The following is a 26826-nucleotide window of genomic DNA, read 5'->3' as shown; positions in this document are numbered from 1 at the left end:
TACAATAATAAGGGGTCTCTCTCCCTCCCCCTCTCCACCCCCCCCGCCCACGATTCTCATTAGGAAACCTACTATGATTATGCAAAATTTCTTTTTGGCTTCCATTTGTCCCATCTTATTTGGGCAACATATTTTTCAGCGTATTGAGCCTTGCGCCCTCTCCACCTGAAACTGAAGTGTTCTTTCATTCAGCCTGAAATTCTGTCCGTGTACCGTGAAATGGCATGAAGACACAACCAGCCAAAAGGAGAGAGGTTTTGTTAGGCCTGGTGCCAGCTCCAGGTTTTTGAGGGCCCTTACGCATGACATCGTCAGTGGGCCCCAGTGAATCTACCTTCTCATCACCATTGTCACCAGCTGCTCTTCCTCCTCATTCTCTTTCTCATCATTGCCATGACTTGCTTGCTTGACAGGAAGAGAGCCAGGGAGCAAGTAGGCAGCGGCATCTGCTGCTCCTTCTCACCATCACCGTTGTCTGGCCAGAGCAAGAGGCAGATGAAAAGCAGGTTGCAATGGTGAAAAGGCGGAGAAATTCCAAGGAGGCTGTTGTTAGTGGGGCCCTGCTGGAATGTGAGACCACACGGGTGCCCAACCATGCCTTGTAGATCACAAGCTATGAGCCAACAGTGTGATGTGGCTGCAAAAAAAGCAAATGCTATTTTGGGCTGCATTAATAGAATAGTTATTATTAACTATTGGAAACTATTCAAACCTCGTGCAATTTGAATAGTTTCCAGATTGCACGAGGTACTGGTTCCCCTCTATTCAGCACTGGTTAGGCCTCATCTGGAATATTGCGTCCAGTTCTGGGCACCACACTTCAAGAAGGATGCAGACAAGCTGGAGCATTTTCAGAGGAGGGCAATGAGGATGACCGGGGATCTGGATCTCTCGCCCTATGAGGAGAGACTGAAAGAACTGGGCATGTTTAGCCTGGAGAAGAGAAGATTGAGGGGAAACATGATAGCACGCTTCAAATACTTGAAAGGTTGTCACACAGAGGAGGGCCGGGATCTCTTCTAGATCCTCCCAGAGTGCAGGACATGGAATAATGGGCTCAAGTTACAGGAAGCCAGATTCTGGCTGGACATCAGGAAAAACTTCCTGTTAGAGCAGTATGACAATGGAACCAATTACCTAGGGAGTTTGTGGGCTCTCCCACACTAGAAGAGGCAGCTGGACAACCATCTGTCGGGTAAACTTTGAGGTGGATTCCTGCATTGAGCAGGGGGTTGGACTCGATGGCCTTATAGGCCCCTTCCAACTCTACTATTCTATGATCCTACTCTTGACGCTGTCCCTGGTTATGCCCAAAATGTGCTATGGAGCAACTATTAATTGAAAATGTACATGTTTTGTAGTAAATTCAAATTTTATAAACACCCCCTTTTGATGCATTTTAGCTGCTGTATGAGGAATTAAACTGAAGAACTTTTGCAGCTCAATCCTGACCATGTTACTTTGGAAACAGGTCCCACTGATTTTAGTCATAAGCAGACTTAGAATTGCAGGCTTACAGCAGGATCCTGGTGGTGTTTATTCAGAAGTAAGTCCCACGGAATTCAGTGGCACTTTCTCCTACATTTAGCTGATTGGACCTTATTCTTTTAATTGGATTCTATATTCATTTGTGCTGCACCAAGTACTGTGATGCACCTAAAGTATTCTGTTGAATTGCTTGATCTTTTAATCTCTCTCACACAGACAAACCCACACACAAACCCTGCAATTTCTTTTTCTCTCTTTACTCAGGGTATCTACACCTCCCCACATAGGCAACCAAAAGTGGGCTCTGGTACATGGAACCTTATGTCACAATAAATATGTTAGTCTTGGAGATGCAACAAGACGTTTTGTTGTTTTTATTCCCAGTTAAGTGGGCATAGGATTGCAGCCTGAGTTGAATGCATCTTATCTTGATGTTTAGGAGACAGCCAGATTTGGGTCTTTCCAGATATTTAGCAAATATCCTTAGGATTGTCCTACAAATTGCAAGACCCAGACACATACTCCCAAGATTGCGCTGGATAAGTTGTATTCGTATCTAGGGAAAATGGGAGTCTTCCCCCCCCCACACCACCACCACCACCCCCAATTGATTATTTGCTACTGAGATGGCTGTGCTGAATAAGACTGAGGCAGGATCTACACTACTACTTTATAACGGTACTGAAGTGCACTGACAACTGTGGGGGCCCATGACACATTCCATATACCGCTTTCAGTGTGTTATATCCTGCTTGGTGTAGATCTGGCCTGACTTTTGCGCAGGCATTTATTGGCTATTGTCTGTGATATAACACAGATTTGCATCTGCACCCACCCTGGCCTAATGTTATACAGCAGTGTATATTAGGCCAGGTGTGTGTGTGCGAAATCCAGCATTCCTGGAGTTGCCCGGATAACCACATCTCTTTCCCCTAACCACTAATTGTTTGATGTTTTCCTGGCTTTTGTGCAGTTCCCCCCCCCCCCCCCATTCTGAGCTCCATCAGACAAGCGTTTTACTGCATGCTTGTTACTGGGCCCTCACGGATTTTCATGAGTGCCTTCCTCGCGCCACAGAAATATACCCCAGTAAGTCCGACTTCTTTTCAAAGTCGGAAGTTGCCACTATCTCCTGCAGAAGTAGCGCAAATCAAAACAGCCCACTGAATGGGCCACGTGCACGTTGTTTACTTCCTATTTCAAAAGACGAAGTAATGAGGGATGAATGCACGGGCAGAGAAGCGATGGTAAGCAAACGCGGCTTCCCCCCATGTGGTTGAAATGCCGCTACTGAGGCTTAACTCCTGGCAGTAAGAGCTTTATGCTCAAATGCTGGAATTTTTGGTCCCACTCCTCTGCATCTGGCCCTGCCCACTACTTGAATGTGGCCACTACGAGCCGCTCCAAAACGGAATTCAGCCCTTGAACTGAAAGAGGTTTAATACTCCTATATAATGCCTATCACATTTTGTGATGCTTCACCCCTCCCCACCCCCCAATTCATGCTTTTGGTCTTATGTTGACACTCATTGTTCAAACCAGGCTGTTAAAAAACAGGGCTGGTTTTTTTGTCTCTATGGTTGGATAGAATACAAAACACATTGCTACAAAAAAACCTCTGTCTCCTGGCATTTCCGGAACCTTAAAAAAGAAAAAGATGCTGGCTTTGTTCTCCTTGCAGTGCTGGAGTATTCATCCAACCCCTTTTTAAAAACAGTTGTGAACAGCAGCATAGCAAGGCTTCTCTTCTTCCCCTGCCTCTATCATAGACCTCAGTTGCATTATTGGAGCAAGGTCAGGGGTGGTTGCATGACGATGCATCAGCAAATAACTTTGTACTAGTTGTCAAATTTGTTGATTTATTTTTTTTATGGGCAGGCGAAGCATGTTCCACACTCCTGGAAGCAGACCAATGATGGGAAATAATGTGTACGTGACGCCATAATGTAATTGAAGCAGCAGAACCAGACAGCTTGGCTCCTCTATGCCGGGAAGAAGGTGCCACTATTGTTCAGAGGTTGAAAGCTGCTGCTTGGACCTGATCAGATTCGGATTAATTAGGCTTCTCAAAGTTATTTTCATAGAGAACAAAAGATTCAAGTGGGCGACGGTGGTCTCTCATAGTGATTTAAGGACTACGTGGGTGAGGACTAGGTACGCAAGAGATACAAGCAAAATACTGCAGAAGGTGAAGAGACCAAATTTGTGAGAACTTTTCTAATTTTAGAAGTGCTTTTAAAAATCTGTCTTCTCCAACAGTCAGCTAGCCAAACTTTTTTTCTACTTGATAAACATTTTGTTTATGTTTTTAAAATGTGGGGGTCTGTCTTACTCTGAAAGGCTGACTACATTAACTTAGTAGAGTGAATTGAATATTCACTCCAAATCACGTGAGCTACTGGTTCCTCTCTATTCGGCCCTGGTTAGGCCTCATCTAGAGTATTGCATCCAGTTCTGGGCTCCACAATTCAAGGACGCAGACAAGCTGGAGCGTGTTCAGACGAGGGCAACCAGGATGATCAGGGGTCTGGAAACAAAGCCCTATGAAGAGAGACTGAAGGAACTGGGCATGTTTAGCCTGGAGAAGAGAAGATTGAGGGGAGACATGATAGCACTCTTCAAATACTTAAAAGGTGGTCACACAGAGGAGGGCCAGGATCTCTTCTCGATCCTCCCAGAGTGCAGGACACGGAATAACGGGCTCAAGTTAAAGGAAGCCAGATTCCAGCTGGACATCAGGAAAAACTTCCTGACTTTTACAACAGTATGACTAGGGAGGTTGTGGGCTCTCCCACACTAGAGGCCTTCAAGAGGCAGCTGGACAACCATCTGTCAGGGATGCTTTAGGGTGGATTCCTGCATTGAGCAGGGGGTTGGACTTGATGGCCTTTTAGGACCCTTCCAACTCTGCTATTCTATGATTCTATGATTTTTCAGAGAGAAATCTTGTGTGGCCCTCTGCAACAGTAGAGCCAAGCATTATATGGTGCATGTTCAGAATTTGGATGGAGGGGGAACTTTTCAGATATAGATATGCCCCAGACATAACCAACTTTGGGTCCCCAGGTGTTGCTGGACTATATGTTCCATCATCCCCATCAGCATGGGCAATGGCATGGGATGATAGGAGTTGTAGTCCAGCAACTTCTGGGGGCCCACAGTTGGGAAAGACTGGGCTAAACAAAGTAATGCTTGAAGCTAAATCTGCCTTTTCAATGCTATACTAGAAACAGATGGTGGCATTCACTGTGGTACGTACTCTATTTAAAAAATAAATGCTTTGACATTATCATAATATTATGGCTAGGCACTGGAAAAAGATATCCAGCTGTCTACAACCATGAGCTGACTTTATATCTTGGTGTGATCATGGAAGGACAAGGTTATTCCTGAGTTAAAAATACATAATTTAACTTGGTACTGATAATCAAGTATAAATTGGAAATACTATGGTGTCCCTTACATTTTATCTTCCAGCTCCCCCACACATCGCTCCAAGGATTACAGATGGTGCAGCAACCCGCAGAAGGAGCTCACATCTCCCCATTCCTGTTATAAATAAGAATTGTCCCTGGTAAATTTGCTAGTCTAGTTCCAACACATGGTTGAGCGACCCATCTATGGGTGGGAAGATGGCTGTCTTTCCCCCCTTGCCTATAACTTGTCTTTTACACCCTACTATGCAAACATGAACTACTGATAAGACTATATTATGGCTATTTATTTTCATTTCTTTAACTGTTATGTACACTGACAGCAGTTACAGTAAAGGTTTGGTTTCAGAGCCCCCAGTACCCCCCTCCCCAGCCCAGTGATTTTAAGGATTCTGACAATCCCTTTACCCCACCCCTTCAAAACAAACAGAACATCTTTCAAAGTCTGTTCCTATAACTATATTCAGTAGCTGTGATAGATGTTCTTCTACTGAATCTCATAACTCAAAAGGCTGAAGGAGCCAACAATCTGACCAGGAACCTCGGTGAGCGATTTCAGCCATATGGCTCCTTGAAAGGAGAAAGATCTTTCTCAGTTCTTGAAATCCATCTGTTGCTTTAAAAAAGAAAAAGAAAAATGGAAGATCTGCTTTAGTTCGGGTCTTTTTGGAGTGAGCCTACATTAAAATACCAGTGCAGATCTATCCCTCTGCACAGGTTAGTTGCCAAATGTTACAAACAGCCAAGAGTTTTCTTATGAATGGGAATGCAGCTTTCCCCTTGTCGGTGTAGATTTTGTCACGTACTGTTCTTACAACAGGTACATATGAACTGTATAGATTCTCAGGTGGCCCAGCTTCTCAAAGAGGTAGATTCTCTTGCAGCTTTTAGAATACATGCTTCAAACAAACAACGTATTCACATTTAAACCAGAGGTGAAATCTATCTCATCACAGCATTGTAGACACCTGGAAAGGCATTGATTAGAAATATACTGGGGGCACACAAGGAAGCATGAGACAGCTACAGTATGGTGTTTTTCCCCCACTCTGCTTCTGTGGGGCCAACTTGCTGCGCAAAAATAATCCAGGGGCCATTACGCCTAGTTGTCGCTCTTTAACGAAATGGTTTGTGCAAACCTAGGGAAATAGTCTGAGGTGGGACCGGAGCCCAACCCAAAACCAAGGATGGATTCTCTCCCCTGCAAAAAGGCTTGTGGGGAATGTGAAGATCCAGTTGCCATTCACTGCATCAAAAAAAGCCACCATGCCGCCTTCGTAGTCCAGACACACCCGGATCCTTTCGTAGCCCTTGCTCAGGGGCAGGGGGGTCGGAGGGGAGGTAAGAGCCCTGTAATGATCAGCCCCCAAGTGCTCTAAAGCCCAGATGCCCTCTTCGGGACGGAAGCTCAGTCTCTTCTTCCGCTTCACGGAGTCTCTGGCTACGCCCATTGCCCAACACCCCCTTTCCACCACTTCTACCTCCCAGGAGTGCCTCCCTGAGGTAAACCCATTGCAGCCGAGTACGCAGGGGTACACGTTGAACTGGTCCCGAGACTTGGTGCGTTTCTGCCGTACGCCTCCCAACCTCACGCTTTTCCCATTGTCGGACAGGATGACATAGGGGCCTGCTGTGTCCAGGTCCAGCGTCACATCAGCTGCAAAGAGACAAGACAGAAACATAGGATAAGGGTGGATGCCCTGCACCACTAGTTTACCAGAGGGTGGCACATGATCCTTATGGCGGGGTCCCCTAGAAAAAGGAGTGGGTAACTTGGGGCCCTCCAGATGTTTTGGCCTACAACTGTTATCAGCACTCGCCATTCGCTATCCTGGCTAGGGATGATTTATTTATTTGTGTATTTATTACATTTATATCCTACCTTTTCTTCCAAGGAGCCCAAGGCATGGTACAGATTCCTCCTCCTCTTCATTTTATCCTAACAACAGCCTTGTGAGGTAAGTTAGGCCGAGACAGTCCCTAGCCCCAAAGTTATCTAATGAGCTTCATGACCGAGTGGGGATTTGAACCTGAGTCTCCCCAGTCCTAGTCCAACACTCCAACCACTACATCACAAGTTGTCCACCCCTGCCCTAGCATCTAGCCTTCCTGGCCAATCCAGCAAGGAAAATCAGCACTCAGGGTAGGCTAAACCAGTTAGGCCACTGACTCAATATTATAACAGACACAAAATAGGTAGTTTATTGAGGTACACTGCTGAATAGAATGGCCATGGATAAAAAACAAAAGCAACTTCTAAAATATAGACATAGGTAAACTCCAGTCGTTCCTATTATTATTACATTTATATTCCACTGTTTTTTCCTCTTACAAGGAACCAAGGCGGCTTACATGGCTTCGTCCTCTCCATTTTATTCCCAACAACAACCCTGTGATGTACGCTAAGCTGAGAGTCAGTAACTGACCCAAAATCACCCAGTAAGCTTCATGGCCAAGTGGGGATCAGAGCCCAGATCTTCCGAATCCCAATTGAACACTCTAATTACTACACCACACTGACTCTCATTGGCTTATCAGGTTACAGCAATGGTGTAGAAACCTGTGGCCTCCCAAATCTTGTTGGACTCCAACCCCCATCATTCCTGACCACACTGGCTAGGGCTGATGGAAGCTGGAGTCCAACATCATTCGGGGTGTGTGTGATAGATTTCCATGTCCATCTACTTAAAAGTGAAACTCTCCTGACTCAGTCTAAATTTCACAGCAGCTCATATTATCGGTCAATATTAAGAGATCTAGTGGTCTGTTCACTTTTGTCAGTTTCTGAGAAAGAGAGCCTATCCGAAGTTCCCCATTCTTGGGTTTTTATGTTCATCGGAGAAAACAACAACAACAACATTCTCTATGTTCATCCAAATTTTCAGCAGACGTTAAACAAATTCCATCTCAGCATCTCTCCTAATCTTGTTGTGACTTCATCATTTTCTGGGCTATAAGCCAATGCCTCTCTCACCCCTTTTCCACACATTCAGCTTCTGTGTATGACAAAAAGCAAACTTCTTCAGTGCAGTAACCCATCACAGCTGAATCTCTGGGCCTGACAAGGAGAGATGGGCAGGTACCATGTTTAAGCTGATCGTACCCATAGCAAATTTATGTCTAGGCCTGTGTAGATTGGAGCCTCTGTTCCTTCCTTTACCATTGCCTTTCCAGAGCTGCACTGGATGTAATGTTAGAACGCCCACCATCTAGCTCAATATCCTGTTTCCAGCAGCGGCCAGTCAAGTGTCTTTCCCCTGTTATTCCTCATACCTAGTACTTAGAGGTATACTGCCTTTGAACATGGAAGTTCTAATTAACAATTCTTAACTTATACTCCATTACTGCTTCCCCATGGAAAGGGTGGTCCTAGGAACTGCCTGCCTAGTGATAAAGTTAGCACCTGACAAGTTTTCCACAAGTATTATTTTTTACATTTGTTACCCAGCCCTTCCTCTAAAGAGCTCAGAGTGTCATACAAGGCCCCTCCCCTTTTACCTTACAAGAGCACTGTGAAGTAAGTTAGCCTGAGAGCATCTGGCCCAAAATAAGGTTTCGGTCCAATCGGGGATTTGAATGCAGGTCTCTCCAGCCTAAGGACTAAATTAGAGGCAACTTCGGGAGATCTATGTATAGTATATGATCTCTCAGGTTTTTTTTAAAAAAGCCTTAATAGAAGCAGCAGCATGGTCCAGTTAGGATCAAGCCTACAATCCTGAGGAAAGAGGTTAAATCTTCCACCCTTTCACCATTTTTGAAGTGAAAATCTCTTCTCCCCCTGCCCCCTGAAGCTGTTATCTGCCCTGCAGATGGAAACACATGTTTTATTTATTTATTTGTGACACTTCTATACCGCTGAATGTAATGAAATCACTCAGCAGTTCACAATAAATATTAAAATCACATTTAAAATACAACATTAAAAACACTTCCAACTATAATAAAAACAATTCAAGGAGCAGTAAAATGGAGCAGTAGGATTAATTTAATTACAGCCCAGGGAAAACTTGGGTGAATAAATGTGCTTTCAGGATGCGTTTAAAAGATGCCACATTTTCTGCCCCCTGAACTGCACGAGGGAGGGTTTCCCAAAAGGTGGGTGCAGCAACAGAGAAAGCCTGCCATTGAGGTAATGCATGGCGACATTCAGTTCATTTCGGAATGACCAGCAAGGTCTCTGATGATCTTAAAGGTTGCCTGGGTTTGTATAAAGGAAGGCAGTCTGCTAGGTATCCTGGTCCCAAGATGATGAAGATGATTTACCTTTCTATACCACCCCATAGCCAAAGCTCTCTAAGTAGCTTACAAAAGTTGTTTAGGACTTTGTATGACAATAACATAACCTTGCATGCAGCTTGGTAGCTAATAAGCAGCCACTGCACTTCTTTTAACACAGGTGCTATGTGAGCATAACTATGTGCCCCAGTGAGTACCTTAGCTGCTGCATTCTACACTAGCTGCAGCTTCTGAACCACCCACAAGGGCAGCCCCACAAAGAATGCATTACAGTAGTCTAATCATGAGGTTACCAGTGCATGGATCATCATGGCTGGGCTGTCTCTATCCAGGAGTGGCTGTAGTTAGCTTAACAGTTGGTAATGGGTGCTCTGGCCCACTAGTGATAAAGATAGATCCAAGAACACCCCCAAACTACAGACCTGCTCCTTCAAAGGGAATGCAACCCCACCCAAAACAGGCCAACATCCTAATTCCGACACATGGGAACTGCCAACCCATAGTGTCTCTGTCTTACTAGGAATCAGCTTCAGTATATTGGTCCTCATCCAAGCCATAATTTCATCATACAGATACCTTACAAAAATGCTATTCTACTCCTGTCTATAATGTGCTTGATTGTTTTCCATACAAGGAAGGGGTGGGCAACTTGTGGCCCCCAGTTGTTTTGGCCTATAACTTCCGTCAGCCCCACCCAGCACAGCCAAGGGTGCAAGATTATGATGGGAGTTACAGGCCCAAACATCTGGAGGGTCACAGGTTGCTCACCCCTGATTCAAGGAGACCTTTATGTACAACACCCTGATCTCTTCAGAGGAAAGGCAGGATCAGAAATGTAATAAACAGTACTTGTGGGGATCTTCTTGGGTGACACTCTAAGAGCAATCCTCCACCTACTGACCAGACAGGATCATTTCCAACAAGGTTACACCATATAATTATAAATCACTGTCACTCCCATACATGCCCAGTGTCAGCATCAGGCATGGTGAGGCAAATGCTTGGGCCATAGGGTCCACCAGGGCTGACATAGTAAACCCGTCAACCTTTTAAAAAAATGTTATCATAAATTTTTGTTTTAGCCTAGCATGCTGGAGAGAAGTGCCAAGCAAAGCAGCTGCAGCAACCACTGCATTTATTACCTCAGAATGCTTCTGGGCCTAGAGGTCTAGGCATATGTTGGGGCTTAAAGACATTCTGAGGTAAAGAAGATGGCAGCAGCTTGCTATTTACTGTTTTACTCTGTACAGCACCATGTACATTGATGGTGCTATATAAATAAATAATAATAATAAAAATAATAATAATAGCAGCTACTAAAGCTGATCCATTTGGTACTTCTTTGCCGAGCACTAGACAGAGTGCTGCTGTCGGCCACTGCCACCTGACAAGTGTGGGCAGGTGGGGGAGCAGGTAGCAGTGCTCAGTGGAGAAGTGCCAGACAAAATAGCTAGAGCAGCCGCCATTATCTTCATTTCCCTCAGGAGCATGGGGAGGGAGTGATGTGACACTAAAATGCCATATGGGGAAACGGAAGTAAGTTTGCCTAGGCCAGCCCTGTTTCCACATGGGATCTTTTCAACTACATCAGGTACTAGAAGGAAATTATCTGTCTTTCTTGGAAAGTTGCTTCTGTATACTGAATCAATCACAGCAGCTTAGTCTTACTTTAGCAAATTAATTCAGAGCCCCAAAGACCAATAGCTAGAATAATCTGTAGCTTGGGAATTATTCATGGAAACCCCCATCATTCTTTAGGCACAACATGTACGTCTGATTTTCCTGCACACCTACGGTTGAAGGCACCTCCTCCTCTTTTTCTTGAAGTTCAATGTGTAAAGAGTCTAGAGAAAAGAGAGAGAGAGAGAAAGGAGTGGTAGTGAGATATAAGACTTCTGATTTCATGCTACATTGTTTGATTTTTTCATGTGTTATGATTCCATAATGGGAAGACAATCATGGAAGAAGAAGCTGACGTTCAGAGGCAGAGAGTGAGCCCAGTTTTATTACCAGGAAATCTGGAATCCAATGTGCCACTCAATCCATATTCCAGGAAGTGAGATGGGGCAAGAGAAGCATCTATAGAAGGGTAAGGAAGTAGGTACAGGAGCTAGGTGATGCCTGAATTTAGCAAGCCTTTGAAGGCAGAAATATATGGTCAAAGCCTATGCGTTTCTCCCACCCACCCCAGGCTGGGGAGCCTGTGGCCCTCTGAATGTTGTTAAGACTCCAACTCCCATTATCTCTGGCCATTGGTCCTGCTGGCTGGGGCTGAAGAGTCCAACACCATCATCCTCTGAAGGGTCACAGGTTGTCCACCCTGTGTTACTCTGCAAGGTGGGTTGGAGGGGATAGGTTCAGGACAGAAATGGCTGGCAGGCAGACAAGGGATGTTACATTCTTCCCTCAACTCCTGACTTCCCTCTCCAACTCCTACCCACCTGCCCCTCTCTGCCATCACTTTCCCTCCCATGGAATTTCCAGCGCTGTCTTTCCATTGCTAACGGTGGTCTGGAACCTGGGCTGGGGGGGAAAGCCACTTCCCCATTCACCAGCCAACTGGTCTGGTGAATGTCTTGCCCCTTCCATTTTATGAAGCAGAAAGAGCTGCTAGGCTGTGAGGACATGAAAGGGAAGTGTTACATGCAGCTCTGCAGAGTCCAAGGCCTACCAAATAGATCATCTTTGCAGGTTCCTTTTAGATCAGTGGTGCAGAACTTCAGGCCTGGGAGGGGTCAAATTTGGCTATCCTGGGTTCCCTAGATAGATCTTTGATCCCCTGATCCCACCCTGAACTGGCGACCATTTGGTAGTTTCCCAGGTTTTATGCAGTTCTTTCCCATTCTAAAGTGCTGAAATGCCTCTCCTAAGATTTAGTTACTGGTTTTAAGCTAAAATATGCTGGTGTTCTGGCCTTGCCCCCTTTGCCTTTGGCCACACCTCTTTTGCCTTCAGCCACACCCACCACTAAAGTGCAGCCCCTGACAGCTTCTTTGGCATAGAATTTGGCCCTCAGGTGGAAAGAGATTCTACAATCCTGTTTCAGATCCTCCATTGTGAAGAATCCATGTTCATCCCCTTTGCCAACTAGAGGAATCAGCATATTAGGCAGTGCATTTCCCACAGTTCTATAAATATAAGCTCCTGCAGGAAGAACTCCCATTACCGCCACCACCCAAACACCCTTCTCTTCCGAACAGAACTTCTGCTTTCTTGTCTACTGACAGTGGGGTACCTGTGCCTTTTTCACCAGGGGGCAAAAGTAACAAGAGGGCGGCTGCTTTTTCATAGGAAAATAGCTCAAGGGAAGATCAAGCCCCCTCTCCCCACTGCCATCCCAGTCCCCCTTCAATTGCAGGCCTTGAAGCTGCATTATATAAAATAAATCATATGGAGATAAGCAGATCCCTGCTGGATCGGACCTGGGTGGTCCTTGCAGTCCAGCATCCAGCTTCCCACAGAGGCCAACCAGATGCCTCCAAGAAGCCCACAAACAACAGCCTTCCCTTGTGAACTGGCAACTGGGTACCCATGGGATGCTACAATCCACTCAGAAATAAGTCACAGTGGCCTGCTGCAATGATTGTGTGAACCAGGTCAATGACAAAAGCTGGCACATTTCTGACAACACGAGAGGAACCCAGGCTGAAGAAGGGTTGGAATGGTTACGACCAGAAATAGTTTTCCTTTACCTCTGAATTTCTTCAGGGTTTCTGCTAGGGAAATGGTTTTCTTCGCAAATTTCCTAAGTTCCTCTTTCAGATCTGGAGAAGCCTTGGCTGGCAAATGAAATGATCTCCTCTTAGACCTAGCAAGGAGAAAACTCAAACTAAATTATTCTTGTATGCATTCTGAGGCAAGATCATTTTGGCTTGGGAGCAGATACAACACGGGAAGTAAGTCTGGCAAGCTTCCCTTGCTATGGCTCTTCAAAATACTCTCACATGACTTGTTTTGAATGGCTTTCCTGTCTCTTCCATCAAACCTTTTCTTATTGTCTTGAATTCTTCAGTTCCTCCAATCCTATCATCACCAGGTTACTTCTATTTTCTGCTCTCTGCTTTGGCTCTCGCTTCTCATAGCCTACTTCTTTAAAATCCCTTAACTGTTAAATGTCACAATTGCTTTGTTCTCACTTATCTGATTTTCTGTCTGTCCAGGCCACCTCCCCATAAACCAAAGATTACATCCGCTATACTCCTGCATGTTGTTCCAAATCTATACCTTCTGGCATCCACCTGGACCTTTCTGTTGGTGTATTTAAAATTTGGTCAAAAATTTTCATGTGTTCAGGAATCAAGTGAGGTAGGTACATGTATGAACCTGCCCTTGGAAGAGTTGGGAAAAAAACACATACCTGGTCAATATCTCCTTGACATTCTGGAGGTTTGAGAAAAGAGAAGAAAGAGAATGTGAACTTTACAAGTATATTCTGCTGACATAGTGTCCAGCTTGCATGACACACCATGGATCATTATGGGTTATTTAACCCAAGATGACCCACTGTGCCTCCAAGTATCATGTTATAGGTCTGCCCCACCTCCCTCAGCGGTTGCCATGACATGTGAACCTGGTGATGTGGGTTAGGCAAAGTTTAAAAAATCCTTGCGTAATCCTAAAACAAATGATGGGTTATTTAACCCTCACATAGCCCATGCTCACTGGGTTCACATGACACAACAACCTGAAGTGGGGGTTGCATATTCAAAATGTACCTCACACACACCATAGCCTAGTATCATGCAGTGGGCTGTATTATTATTATTTATTACATTTATATTCCACCTTTTTTCCTCCAAAGAACCCAAGGCGGCATACATATTCCTCCTCCTCTCTGTTTTTATCCTCACAACTACGGCCAGCATTTTAACAAAAGCCCTTGCACTGCACAAACATGCCCTGGTATATCTTGCTTAGCCCTAATCTATGATCTGGTTTGCTGGCACAACAGCCCACCATGACTTCATTTACTTGCAGGGGCTGTTGCGTGGTCCCATGCTTGCCGTGGCTTGTCATGACATGCGAACCCAGGCAGCAGGGATTAATTGAGGATAAGACAACCCTCAAATAAATCATGGGTTGTTTAAGGATTATTTGTGGGTTGTCCAATTCTCAACCAACCCCTGCTGCCTGGGTTAGCACAACAAGCCAGGTGCCCACAGGCGCCATGCAAAAATGACGCCTGTGGGCACCCAGCACAACACCCCACCCTCATGGGTAAATTAAGCCAGGATGGGCTGTCATGATGTGCAAACAGCCCTTGTATGATAACCCCTAAATTCTATTGTCGCTACTGAATCCAGGACTCTCAGACCCGCATAGTTTACCCATTATTAGTCCTCAGTCAACATTTCTTGGCAAAGATTCATGTTCGCACCTGCAGGAATTCACTATCCGGCTTTTTACACTTCTCATCCATCTCATTGATCAGGTCCCCAAGATCAGAAATCCCCTCAGAAAATCTGGCACTATTTTCCTTCTGCCCTTCCTTAATCTCCTGCTCCAGCCCATTCAGTTGGTCCAGAAGGGCCTGCTCCATTTCTTCAAGAAATTGATGCAGCTGTTCAAATTCAGAGACCACCTTCGTCCTTTCAGCATCTAACTTTCTCTACAATTAAAAGGCCCATAGAGGAAAAGGTAAGTACAGTGGAATGAGGTGACAGAATGGACAGCAGTGCAGATGGGTCATTCACATGTTCGAATGTTCATCCCATATGTAAAATACTTCATGCAAGTTTAAAACAACAACTAGTACCTCAAGAAAAAGATTGTAAGCCAGACACATTCAGAATTGCCAGGAACGATTTCCGAAAAGAGATTTTGTGGGTGGTGAATGGGTGAGCAGCCAACTGAGTTGGATGACTACAAAGGCTCTCATCAGTACTGTCAGTTAATGCATGAAATTGCCCAATATTGTCAACATGACTGGAGTGGCTCGCAGGCAGGAGTCTTTCTGAGCCCAGCCTGGAGATGCTGGGGGCCGAACCTGGGACCTTCTGCTTGCAAACCCCCCCCTCCCCTCTACTCCATCACTCAGGGACTCTAATGCTCTGAAGTCAATTCAAGAGACCAGCCCAATCTCAGATCTTTAGGATAGGTGTTCATCCTGGCACAAGGCCTCCTCCTTTGGCTGTTTGGTCTTTTCTAGTGTGAAAGACAGCTACAGAAATGGGAACTTCTGGCATAAGCCTGGGTTCACACTGCCCACTTCATCATTTGCAGTGCACCAAAGCTTATGCCAAAATAAATTTGCTTGTCTTTAAGATGCCATAAATCTCTTGGTAGTTTTCATATTACAAATGCATCTCCTCAACTTACTCCCAAGAGAGAACTGATCTACATATGCAGCACAATGAGGGAAGAATGATGTGGTAATGTTCTGGATTGTACAACCGCAGACTTCAGGTAGGGGTTTTAAAAAAAAAATTAAGCTCCCCTGCAAGTAGAAAACCAGCATGACAAGGACTAAGGCCAGCTTAGATTCTTTCTCCTAAATTGCAAGGAGATGTTTTGGTGTGTTTTTTACTTGAATGGAGCATTTTGTTTCTCATGAAAACTTCCTTTTCAGTCAGTCTGCTGATTTTATTGCATATAATCATAGGTTCTTAGTATACGACCACAAGACAGACATAGTATCACACACAGAGACTGAACAAGCCAACCCAATCAATTCATCATGTGCGCATCTTACAGCGCCATTTTTTTTAGGACCTTTGCTCTAATCTCTTTGCCACGACAGCAAATAAAGCTACTTGATCAGATACATAAACATCAGTTATCTACAAGTAGTTCACATATTTGCTCAGCCGCATTCTGTCAGATATGCCTCCCAACAAAGGGGCAAGAAATCTTTCCCTGGGACCTCAGTACAATACACAAATATCCCCTTTTCAGAAGACTCACCCTGTCTTTTGTTTTCTAAGTTCTTCAGATTATCACCGTCCTTGGCTGAGGGTGCTTGGGGTGCTTTTGAGAGCCATCTTGCTGGCAGCTGTCTTGCCTAACTCACTCTTGAAACTCCCAGTGGGCTGGTTGCTTGTTCTCATACCCGATCACCTCATGTTCCAGCCTTCTTGCCCATAAGAGCCTTTAGTGTAGCGGCCCCTTCTCTGTGGAACTCCCAGCCCCTGGAGGTCAGGCAGGCGCCGACACTAGGCTGCTCCTGGCGCCTCCTGAAAACAACTCTGTTTCGAGAAGTCCTTTCTGGTTCCTGACTTGGAGCTAAGCAGAAGCAGGGAAGAGCAGCTGGCCCAGCTCAAGTAGGAGCTATAAAAGTAAGCCAGATTCCCAGGGAGCGAGCGAACAGGGAGTGAGCGAACAGGAAGAGCAAACAGGAGTTTGACAGGGGGAGTTCGGCAGGGGAGGTCAAGGGGGAGGCCTCTTAAAAAATAAAAAATAAATAAAATAATAAAAAAATAATAAAAAATAAAAATAAAAAAGAGGTGGGGAAAAAAGAAAAAAGAAAAACATAAAGAGAAAAAAACCCCACAAAACCACCACCAAACAAAAGCAAAAAAAACCCAAAAGATTACTTTCCCTTAAGACATCCTCATATAGTTGTGTACCTTCAGAGAGGACACAACAAAGCAAAGGCAATTCTACTATAATCAAAAAGGAAAAAAACCAAAGCAGAAATCGACAATATGGATGGAAAGGAGTCCCTAGAGGTGGTGACCTGCAAAGGGTGTGCAATGTTCGTGTTTCTGCCTGAGCTCAACATGGCGTATACCTGCAACAAGTGCAAGCTGGTGGCACTTTTGGAAGAAAAAGTGAGGGGACTTGAGCAGCGAGTGTCCACCCTCCAAGGAATAAGAGAAGTCGAGGAGTTCTTAGACCGAACGGTGGAACTGCAACAGCAACAAGAAGCACATGAGATTGAAGAACAACAGCCAGCTGAAGCAGAAGTGGAGTATGCTGAGGGGAGGAAAGCCAATGAAGAGGAAACTCCTTGGAAAAGAGTGACAGTTAGGAGAGGAGGAATTAGAGGGCGTTCTGCACCGGTGGGGCCATTGGAGTTAAGCAACCGCTTTCAGCTTCTGGAGAATGAGACTGAAGGACAGTTTGCAGAGGAGGAAGTACAGGAGACACCATGCAACAGTGACCAAGGGACAGAAGGTAGGTCAACCAAGAAGAAGAGAAGAGTAGTCGTTGTGGGAGACTCCCTGCTGCGTGGGATTGAAACCCAAGTATGTCGTGAAGACCCATGGACTCGCCAGGTGTGCTGTCTCCCTGGAGCACAGATTAGAGATGTGACTGAAAGGTTACCGAAGCTCATAAAGACAACGGACACATACCCCTTTCTTCTCATCCATGTGGGAACAAATGATGTCGCCAAGCAGAGCTATGAAGAAATCATTTCAGACTTTGAAGTTCTGGGAAAGAAACTGAAGAACTTTGGGGCCCAGGTAGTTTTCTCATCCATCCTCCCGGTTCTTGGAAGAGGATTAGAAAGGGAAAGAAAAATACTCCGGATGAACGACTGGCTTCGAAGGTGGTGCCGTCGTGAGAGCTTTGGATTCTGGGACCACGGGCTACGCTACTTGGAACATGGACTGCTGGCAAGGGATGGGTTGCACCTCACAAGGGCTGGAAAGAATGAGTTCGGCCACAGCATGAAGAACTTCATCAGGAGGGCTTTAAACTGAATCTTACGGGGGTGGGAGACATAAATTTTGAGGCAACAATGGATGAAGGCCAATGCACCACAGTACAGAGAACAGCTCCAACAGTGTCCCAAAATAGTGTCTGCAACAAGGTAGGAACAAAGCCAGACTATAAAACACATGGTCTTCGATGTCTATATACTAATGCCCAGAGCATGGGAAACAAACAGAATGAACTTGAACTCTTATTACATGAAGGCAAATACGACTTGATAGGTATAACTGAAACTTGGTGGGATGACTCCCATGACTGGAATATAGCAATTGAAGGATATAACTTGTTCAAAAAGAACAGAAGAAATAGAAAGGGAGGTGGAGTTGCACTATATGTTAAAAATACCTATCCCTGCACAGAAATACAGGCGGATGAGATTGGGAGCCCCGTCGAGAGCGTCTGGATTAAAATAAATGGGGCTAGGAATAAAAAGAATATGATAATCGGAGTCTACTACCGACCACCCAATCAAGGAGAAGACGAGGATGAAACTTTTGAGAAACAAATTACCAGTGTTTCAAGGAAGTGTGATGTAGTAGTGATGGGGGACTTCAATTACCCTGATATCTGTTGGGAGACCATTACTGCCAAAAGCGGCCCTTCCAAGAAATTCCTGACATGTATGGGTGATAACTTTCTCCTACAGAAAGTGGTGGAAGGAACTAGAGGATCGGCAATCCTTGACTTGTTATTGACCAATAGGGATGACTTAGTGGATAAAGTGGCAGTTACAGGAACTCTGGGGGAAAGTGACCACGTCATACTTGAATTCTTGATTATGAAGGAGACAAAAGTTGAGCGTAGCCATACACGTACTCTGGATTTTAGGAAAGCTGATTTTAATAAACTCAGAACTATAATAAGTAAGGTCCCGTGGCAAGGGAGCCTAAAGAGAAAAGGAGTGCAGGATGGGTGGGAGTATCTAAAAAATGAAATTTTAAAGGCACAGTTACAAACAATTCCAACAAGGAGAAAAGATAGAAGACAACAGAGGAAACCAATGTGGCTCCACAAAAAGCTTATTGATGAACTGAAAACAAAAAGGGATACATATAGGAAGTGGAAGGAAGGCCAGGCTACAAAAGAAGAGTACAGACAAGTGGCGCAGAAGTGCCGAAATGGCGTCAGGAAGGCTAAAGCTGTGAATGAGCTGAGATTAGCGAGGGATGCTAAAAGCAATAAAAAGGCTTTCTTCAGATACGTGAGTAGTAAAAGACAGAGGAAAGAAATGGTGGTTCAGCTGCTTAATGAGGATGGCAAATTGATAACAGATGACAAAGAAAAGGCTGAAGTGCTCAATTCCTACTTTGCCTCGGTCTTCTCCCAAAAGCGGGTCTATGACCCCCCTGGAAAAAGTGAAGCAGACGTTGAGGGGGCAGGATTGCAGTTTGAGATTGATAAAGAAATGGTCAAAGAACACCTAATTTCCTTGAATGAGTTCAAATCTCCAGGGCCCGATGAACTGCATCCAAGAGTAATGAAGGAGCTAGCGGAAGAACTCTCAGAACCTTTGTCTATTATCTTTGCAAAATCATGGAAGACGGGTGAGGTGCCGGATGACTGGAGGAGGGCTAACGTTGTCCCTATCTTCAAAAAAGGCAAAAAGGAGGAACCTGGGAACTACAGACCAGTCAGTCTGACATCCATCCCTGGGAAAATTCTGGAGCAGATTATAAAGAAGTCAATCTGTAAACACCTTGAAACCAATGCAGTGATTACTAGAAGCCAACATGGATTTGTCAGGAACAAATCCTGTCAGACTAATTTGATCTCATTTTTTGATAGGATAACCTCCCTTGTGGACTGTGGGAATGCTGTGGACGTCATATATCTTGACTTCAGCAAAGCTTTTGACAAAGTACCACATGACATTCTGATTAACAAACTAGCTAAAAGTGGGCTAGATGGAACAACTATTAGGTGGATCCACAGTTGGCTACAGAATCGGACTCAAAGAGTACTTATCAATGGAACCTTCTCAAACTGGGGAGAGGCAACGAGTGGGGTGCCGCAGGGCTCAGTCCTGGGCCCAGTGCTCTTCAACATTTTTATTAATGATTTGGACGAGGAGGTGCAGGGAACGCTGATCAAATTTGCAGATGACACAAAATTGGGTGGGATAGCTAATACCCTGGAAGACAGAAACAAACTTCAAAGTGATCTTGATAGGCTGGAGTGCTGGGCTGAAAACAACAGAATGAAATTTAATAGGGATAAATGCCAAGTTCTACATTTAGGGAATAGAAACCAATTGCACAGTTACAAGATGGGGGACACTTGGCTCAGCAATACTACAAACGAGAAGGATCTTGGAATTGTTGTAGATCACAAGCTGAATATGAGCCAACAGTGCGATATGGCTGCAAGAAAGGCAAATGCTATTTTGGGCTGCATTAATAGAAGTATAGCTTCCAAATCACGTGAGGTACTGGTTCCTCTCTATTCGGCCCTGGTTAGGCCTCATCTAGAGTATTGCGTCCAGTTCTGGGCTCCACAATTCAAGAAGGATGCAGACAAGCTGGAGCGTGTTCAGAAGAGGGCAACCAGGATGATCAGAGGTCTAGAAACAAAGCCCTATGAAGAGAGACTGAAAGAACTGGGCATGTTTAGCCTGGAGAAGAGAAGATTGAGGGGAGACATGATAGCACTCTTCAAATACTTAAAAGGTTGTCACACAGAGGAGGGCCAGGATCTCTTCTTGATCCTCCCAGAGTGCAGGACACGGAATAACGGGCTCAAGTTAAAGGAAGCCAGATTCCGGATGGACATCAGGAAAAACTTCCTGACTGTTAGAGCAGTGCGACAATGGAATCAGCTACCTAGGGAGGTTGTGGGCTCTCCCACACTAGAGGCATTCAAGAGGCAGCTGGACAACCATCTGTCAGGGATGCTTTAGGGTGGATTCCTGCATTGAGCAGGGGGTTGGACTCGATGGCCTTGTAGGCCCCTTCCAACTCTGCTATTCTATGATTCTATGATTCTATGATTCCTCAACTGACTAACCACTGTTTTTTTCTTGTTCCTTTGTTTTAAATTGAACAATTGTAATTTGTTTTTTAAACCTTCATTCTTTTACTGTTTATACCTATGTTCACCACTGTGGAATCTGTTTTAGATATTGAGCAGTCTATAAATATTGTAAATAAATAAATAAATAAATAAATAAATAATGTTTCCTCTCTCCTTTGGGACAGGCTTCAGCATCATACCCTTAATGTGTAATGTTGCATTCAGATGCTGGTGTGGTCTCTGTCTTTCTTTTAATAAACACACTTACTTGATTATGTCCTGAAATTCCTGCCCTGTCCTTATTTATTATTATTTATTTATTTAGAATATTTATATACCACTCCCCATTGAAAAAATTCGGAGTGGTGTACAAGATAAAATTAAAATAAAAAACAGAATAAAACAGTTAAAACAAAATTTAAAAGAAGGTGGTCAACAACTTCCATCAACCCTCACCATTGGCTATGCTGGCTGGGGCTTGATGGGAGTTTAGGACAAAACGTCAGATTCAGACTGATGAACCTATGTTACGCATGCAACTTCCTTTGACTTTGGCCAAGGTGACAGTTTTCTGAGTCAGCTCTACCAGACAGATTGTTGGCTGTCCTCTGGTGAGAATAGAGCCAAAGGCTACAAAGGAAAGACGTAACAGTCTAATTCTCCAATCATCGATTGTTCCTGAGGGGTGCACTCACTGGCCACAGAACCAGATTCAGATTCATGTTGGATACACATGTGCCTGAGCAAGTGTGGTTAACAGTTCAGAGTAGTTTATGCGGTGGTTTCCCATTACAGCACTGATCAGGGCACATGTACTAAGCTTCCTGTTTCAGCAGTGCTACAACACTAAGTAATCAAAGGACATTCTCTGGGCCCCATAGTATAAATGAATTAACGGCAAGCTAGAAGTCTCTCCCCCACACCCACACCCTACTCCAACTTCAAATGTCAGTTAGCTATGAACTCACTCAACGGCCTTCAGCAAGTTGTTTTGCAACTACTCCTTCCTCATGATATAATATTGCTGTGCTGATGGAACGATTACTATAACTGTATATGTGAAGCAATTAGGAAAAGTTTTACATAAATGCAAGATTTTCTGATATATTTCTACATTATATTATATTATTTATATTTCTTGCTATGTGGTTACTCATGAATGGCTCTTTTCTGTGCTGGCCCCCAAATTATGGAATGCCCTCCTTAGAGAGGTCTGCCTGGCACCTATTTAGTTAACCTGGGTTACTGCAATGCATTATATGTGGGGCTGCCTTCAAAAGCAGTCCAGAAACTTTAGCTGCTCCAAAACAGGGCAGTGAGATTATTAATGGGGACAGGCCAGTGAGATATTATACCAGTATTTTTCCAGCTGCACTGGCTGCCCGTCCATGCGCAGGCCCAATCCAAAGTGTTGGTACTAACATTCAAAGCCCCAAACAGCTTGGGGCCAGGTTATCTGAAAGATCAGCTCCTCCCGTACCCAAGATCATCCTCAGGGGTCCTTCTCCATGAGCACCTGCCAAAGTGAGGCGGGTGGCTACTGGGAACACGGCCTTTTTTGCTGTGGCACCCTAGTTGTGGAATGAGCTTCCTATAGAGGTTTGCCTGGCACCTACATTTTACTCCTTTTGGACCAAGTTCAAAACCTTTTTATTTTCCCAGACATTTTTGCATTTTAGTCTTTTAGCTCTGCTGTTTTAAACCTGCATTTTAAACCTCCGCATTGCTGCTACGTTTTATTCTGGTTGTACTTTTCTACAGTAGTTTTAAGCTTTTATATTTTACCAGTGCAAAGCCCATGTCGTTTGAGGGTGAAACGTTACAATTCTGGGGTTGCACTGGCCGATAAAAATATCCCAACCATTGGGAATCTAGAGAGGAGCTGGACCTTTTAAGTCATTGTACCAGCAGATGATGTGGGTAATGTGCTTCCGACTCTGCGGAAGCAGCAGCGTCTCGGCTTAGCCCAGCCTGTTCTGCACCCGCTCCATGTGCCTTCTGAGTCTAGGCTGAAGCAGAGCCAGGAGGAGGAGGAGCCTTTGCAGAGATGCCTACTTCCCAGCCTGCACAGTGCCTTTAGCAATAATAATAATAATAATAATAATAATAATAATAATAATAATAATAATAATAATTTTAAAATCATTTTAGGGTGGCTGGAAAGAAAGGACAATTTTAAACAGAGACACTTGAGGAAGCAGCATCAATGGGGTGCTGATGGGAGACTGAAGATCCCAACCCTAAAAGGAAGGGGCAAATGGGGCTTTGCAAATCTACACTGCTTAAGGTTCTGTTTCAAACAAAAATGAGCAAAATTGGTCTGGTAGATATCGAGTAATATAAGAATATTACTCCAATTATAAGAATACAGCCTTTACTGTATTCTTATAAAAGATACTGCTTTATGCTATTCTTTGTTGTTTTAATTTTTGTGACCTACCCAGCTAACTTCAGTTATTGGGCGGTATAGAAATGTAATAAAATAAATACATTCAAAAATACATTTTCCAGTACCAAGCAAAGACCTTTTTAGTTTCCCAGGCCTTTTAAAATAATTTTTAACTGCTGCTTGGTGTATTTTTAAGGATAATCTTAATGCTATGTTTTAAAACCATATTTTCCTATGTTTGAGATGCTTGGATATTTATTTCTACTTTTAAAAAATAATAATATTGTTTCTGCTTTTAAAACTTTAATATATATATTGCAATCTTATACATGTGTACCTGTGTGTAAGTCTCATTCAACTCAGTTGGTCTTATGTCTCAGAGAAGACATGATAGGACTGCACAGTTAATGCATTTTATCTCTGGTTTTATTGTAGTTTTTATTATGTATGTTGCCTTGAGAGCTTTGGCTTTAGGGTGGCTCATAAAATGAATAACATTATTATTATTATTATTATTATTATTATTATTATTATTATTATTATTATTATTATTTCTTAATTTGGCTTTGCTATTGGATTTGTGTTTTTTTTAATGTTGAGTGCACTGGCCTGAGGATCCTTGGGAATGAGGAGCAGTTTAGAAATGTTATTAACAGATAAGTATTTAAGGGTTTCAGACTGGGAGGGATTTCTTTTTCGCACTCGATACCCATAGTCCAGTGTATAAAGTGTGCCCAGTTGTATGCTGCAACAGCAGTTAGGGCAGCCTACACCTAACTGGGACTCCCACATATCACATTCCCGCACAGGCACAGAACACAACATGAAACTGGTGAGCAAGCTCAGATAAGGTAGATCATCTCTTTCCCTCACAATGGCTCTTCATTCAGTAACTGACTTCCAAGGCTTTTCCTCCCCAGTCTATGTTGGACAACTGAAACTTGTATTTACCAGTCCCTCCTCTGTTGTCCTCTCACCATCCTGTTTAAGCTCCTGCAGCTTTGCTCTCTCTTGCTTAAGACTCTGGGATTGATTCTGAATTTGTTCCTGGAGGGGGCGGGGGGGAGAGGAAAAGACATAATTTTGCAATGACAAATATAATTAGGACACCACTGTTCACACAATGAGCCACTGTCTTTTTTTTTCCTTCTCAAAGTAAATCACAGGTGTGGTGCTCTCAGTTTGGATTGGGACCCTGGTTTATCGCAGGGCGCTTCCAGAGGGCTCCTAAGTGCTAACAGGCAAAAGGCGTTGTGCGGCTATTCCACCTTTTCCTCCTTGGCAGATTTTTTCTGGGAAGAAATAAGATGGAAGAAGAGATGGAGAGGTTCATTGCATGCTCAGTGGAAACTTTCCTTTCAAGGCAAACAGCAAGTGCAGGAGTCCCAATCTGGATTGGATCTGCATTAGAAGGCAATGTATTAAAGCCCCACCACCATCAATGCCAAGATCCTAATGCGGATCCAAGGCCTCCACACCTGCTATGTACTTAAAAAATAAATTCTGAAAATTCACACAGTTGCTAATTGCATGAATATTTATTGATTAATTACATTTATATCCTGCCTTTTTTCCTCCAAGGAACCCAAGGTGGCGTACATAATCCTCCTCCTCTCCATGTTATCCTTGCAACAACAACCCTGTGAGGTAGGTTGGGCTGAGAGTCTGTGACTGGCCCAAAGTCACCCAGTGGGCTTCCATGGCTGAGTGGGGGCTAGAACCCGGATCTCCCAACTCCCAGTCCAACATCTTAGCTACTACACCACACTGGCATTCATGCCACCAAGCTTTGGCCCTAGCAAAACTGCCTTTCAGGAATTTGTCTCTGTGCAAATCACTTCTTTGAAAACACTGATCCCCCTGGAACAACTGTACTGCTCCAGCTGTAACGGGATCCAAACTGTCACACACAGAAAATTTAGTTGCTTGTTCAAATGCAGCCGGTATCCGTCTTACCTTATAGTTCAGGGCTGCCTCCTCTATGGGAAGCACAGTGTGGGCTCGGTGTTCCTTGGATCTGTCGCATACCACGCAGATGAGGCTTTGGTCATCTTCACAGAAGAGCTTCAGGGGCTCCTGGTGCCTGCCGCAGGCTCCCTTCCCTCCCGCCACTTTTTCAGCCTGCAGCTTGAGCCGTTTGGCTATGTCGACCATGCTCGCCAGTTCCCTGTTAGGTCTGAAGTCTCTCTTGCAAGCCCTTCGTCGGCAGTGCGGGCAACAGAAACGACTCCTGAACTTCTCGCAGCATTGCGTGATGCAGCCCAAACAGAAGTTGTGCCCACAGTCTATGGAAACGGGGTCTTTGAAATATTCCAGGCAGATGGAGCAAACGGCAGCCTTTTGCAGGCCTTGCATGGGGCTGTCTGCGCTTGTATCCATGACTGCCTGTGCCTGCAGGCTAGCCGAGATAGAAACTAAGTTTGGGATGTCCGCCTGCAAAGGGACAGGAGCAAAGAATGCAACTTCCTTCCTTAGTCTCATGCTGATTGGTTGCTTTCCAGCAGGCAGCATTGCAGAGCTGAAACTTACAGAAGTTCCCTGTAGAACAGGCGTTGCAGTATCCGAATGTCAACACTTTCGAGAGTTTTAGGGGTAATTCTGTGGAGTTTGAGGGAACAAACTCCACAGAAGTTTGAAAGGGCTGGAGGGGAAGTTTATGGCGCACTTGGTTCTTTGTAACAGACTTGGTTGTTATTAATTTCTCTTATTAATGGAGAGAAAGAGAGAGAGAGAGTTCTAACCGCTTCCAACTGTCAGTCGCTTCCAACCTGACCCAATGAGTTGATCAGCAGTTCAACAATGCGCACTGCTTCTACCGGTAGGTAGGGTGGCCATATGGAAAAGAGGACAGAGTTTCTGAATCTGTTAACAGTTGTATAAAAGCGGGATTTCATCAGGTGTCATTTGCATGCATGCAGCATCTGGTGAAATTCCCTCTTCGTCACAACAGTTAAAGCTGCAGGAGCTATACTAGAGTAACCAGATACAAAGGGGGGCAGGGCTCCTGCAGCTTTACTGTTGTGGTGGAGAGGGGATTTCACCAGGTGCTGCATGCATAAAAATGACACCTGATGAAATCCTTTTTCTATGCAACTCTTAAAGATACAGAAGCCCTGTCCTCTTTTCTATATGGTCACCCTATCATTAGGTGGAAGCCAAGGTGCTCTCTCTCAGACCATCCTCTCTGCAATAAATGCCACATATGCTCTGGGACCAAGGCCCTAATCAAGAAAGTAATTGACTCTATAAGTTAGAAGGACTTTTTGCTTTTATTTGGAATTCTGTGCATGTGTGTGATTGTTATCTTTCCTGCCCTCCCTCCACAAAACTTTTATCTTTTTGTCTGAAATAAACTCATTCTTATATTTGAACATTTGGCCACCACATTTAGCCTTTCCCAATCCAGGATCCCAAGATGTTGTTGGACTACCATCCTCATCATCTCTAACCATTGGCTATACTGGCTGGGGACTGATGGGAATGTCTTCTAGTGCTCCCAGTTTGTGAAATGAGAAATTCATCAACTTAACCGTCTTCCAGAATCTAAGAAAGCCATAAAGACTGTTCTCTTCCGACAGGCCTACCCAGCTGAATTTTAAGATGCCTTTTTAA

At 44.3% G+C, this 26826-nt stretch overlaps 1 protein-coding gene across 1 annotated transcript; it reads right to left on the bottom strand.

Annotated features, from left to right (window-relative positions):
- Window positions 1-5336: 5336 nt before the first annotated feature.
- On the bottom strand, window positions 5337-25606 carry LOC134395931 (zinc finger protein RFP-like). The gene is made up of 7 exons (XM_063122205.1): window positions 25171-25606; window positions 24166-24261; window positions 14536-14766; window positions 13516-13538; window positions 12851-12966; window positions 10949-11002; window positions 5337-6579 (listed from the first exon to the last, which is right to left on the bottom strand). The coding sequence occupies exons 1-7, from the start codon at window positions 25591-25593 to the stop codon at window positions 6062-6064; spliced, it is 1461 nt and encodes a 486-aa protein (XP_062978275.1). The 5' UTR covers window positions 25594-25606; the 3' UTR covers window positions 5337-6061.
- Between the last annotated feature and the right edge of the window lie 1220 nt (window positions 25607-26826).

The sequence above is a fragment of the Elgaria multicarinata genome, chromosome 3 (assembly GCF_023053635.1).
Source record: "Elgaria multicarinata webbii isolate HBS135686 ecotype San Diego chromosome 3, rElgMul1.1.pri, whole genome shotgun sequence".
Taxonomy (NCBI): domain Eukaryota; kingdom Metazoa; phylum Chordata; class Lepidosauria; order Squamata; family Anguidae; genus Elgaria; species Elgaria multicarinata.
The sequence above is the reverse complement of the archived record's forward strand: the minus strand, read 5'-3'. Positions and strand labels throughout refer to the sequence as shown.

Excerpts from the sequence above, each read along its gene's own strand:
- LOC134395931 (XM_063122205.1), bottom strand. The coding sequence starts at position 25,593 with ATGGATACAAGCGCAGACAGCCCCATGCAAGGCCTGCAAAAGGCTGCC. Across the intron at positions 13,539-14,535 it reads CGGATAGTGAATTCCTGCAG|AATGTCAAGGAGATATTGAC; the intron begins GTGCGAACATGA and ends TCAAACCTCCAG. Across the intron at positions 6,580-10,948 it reads GGAGGTGCCTTCAACCGTAG|CTGATGTGACGCTGGACCTG; the intron begins GTGTGCAGGAAA and ends GTCTCTTTGCAG.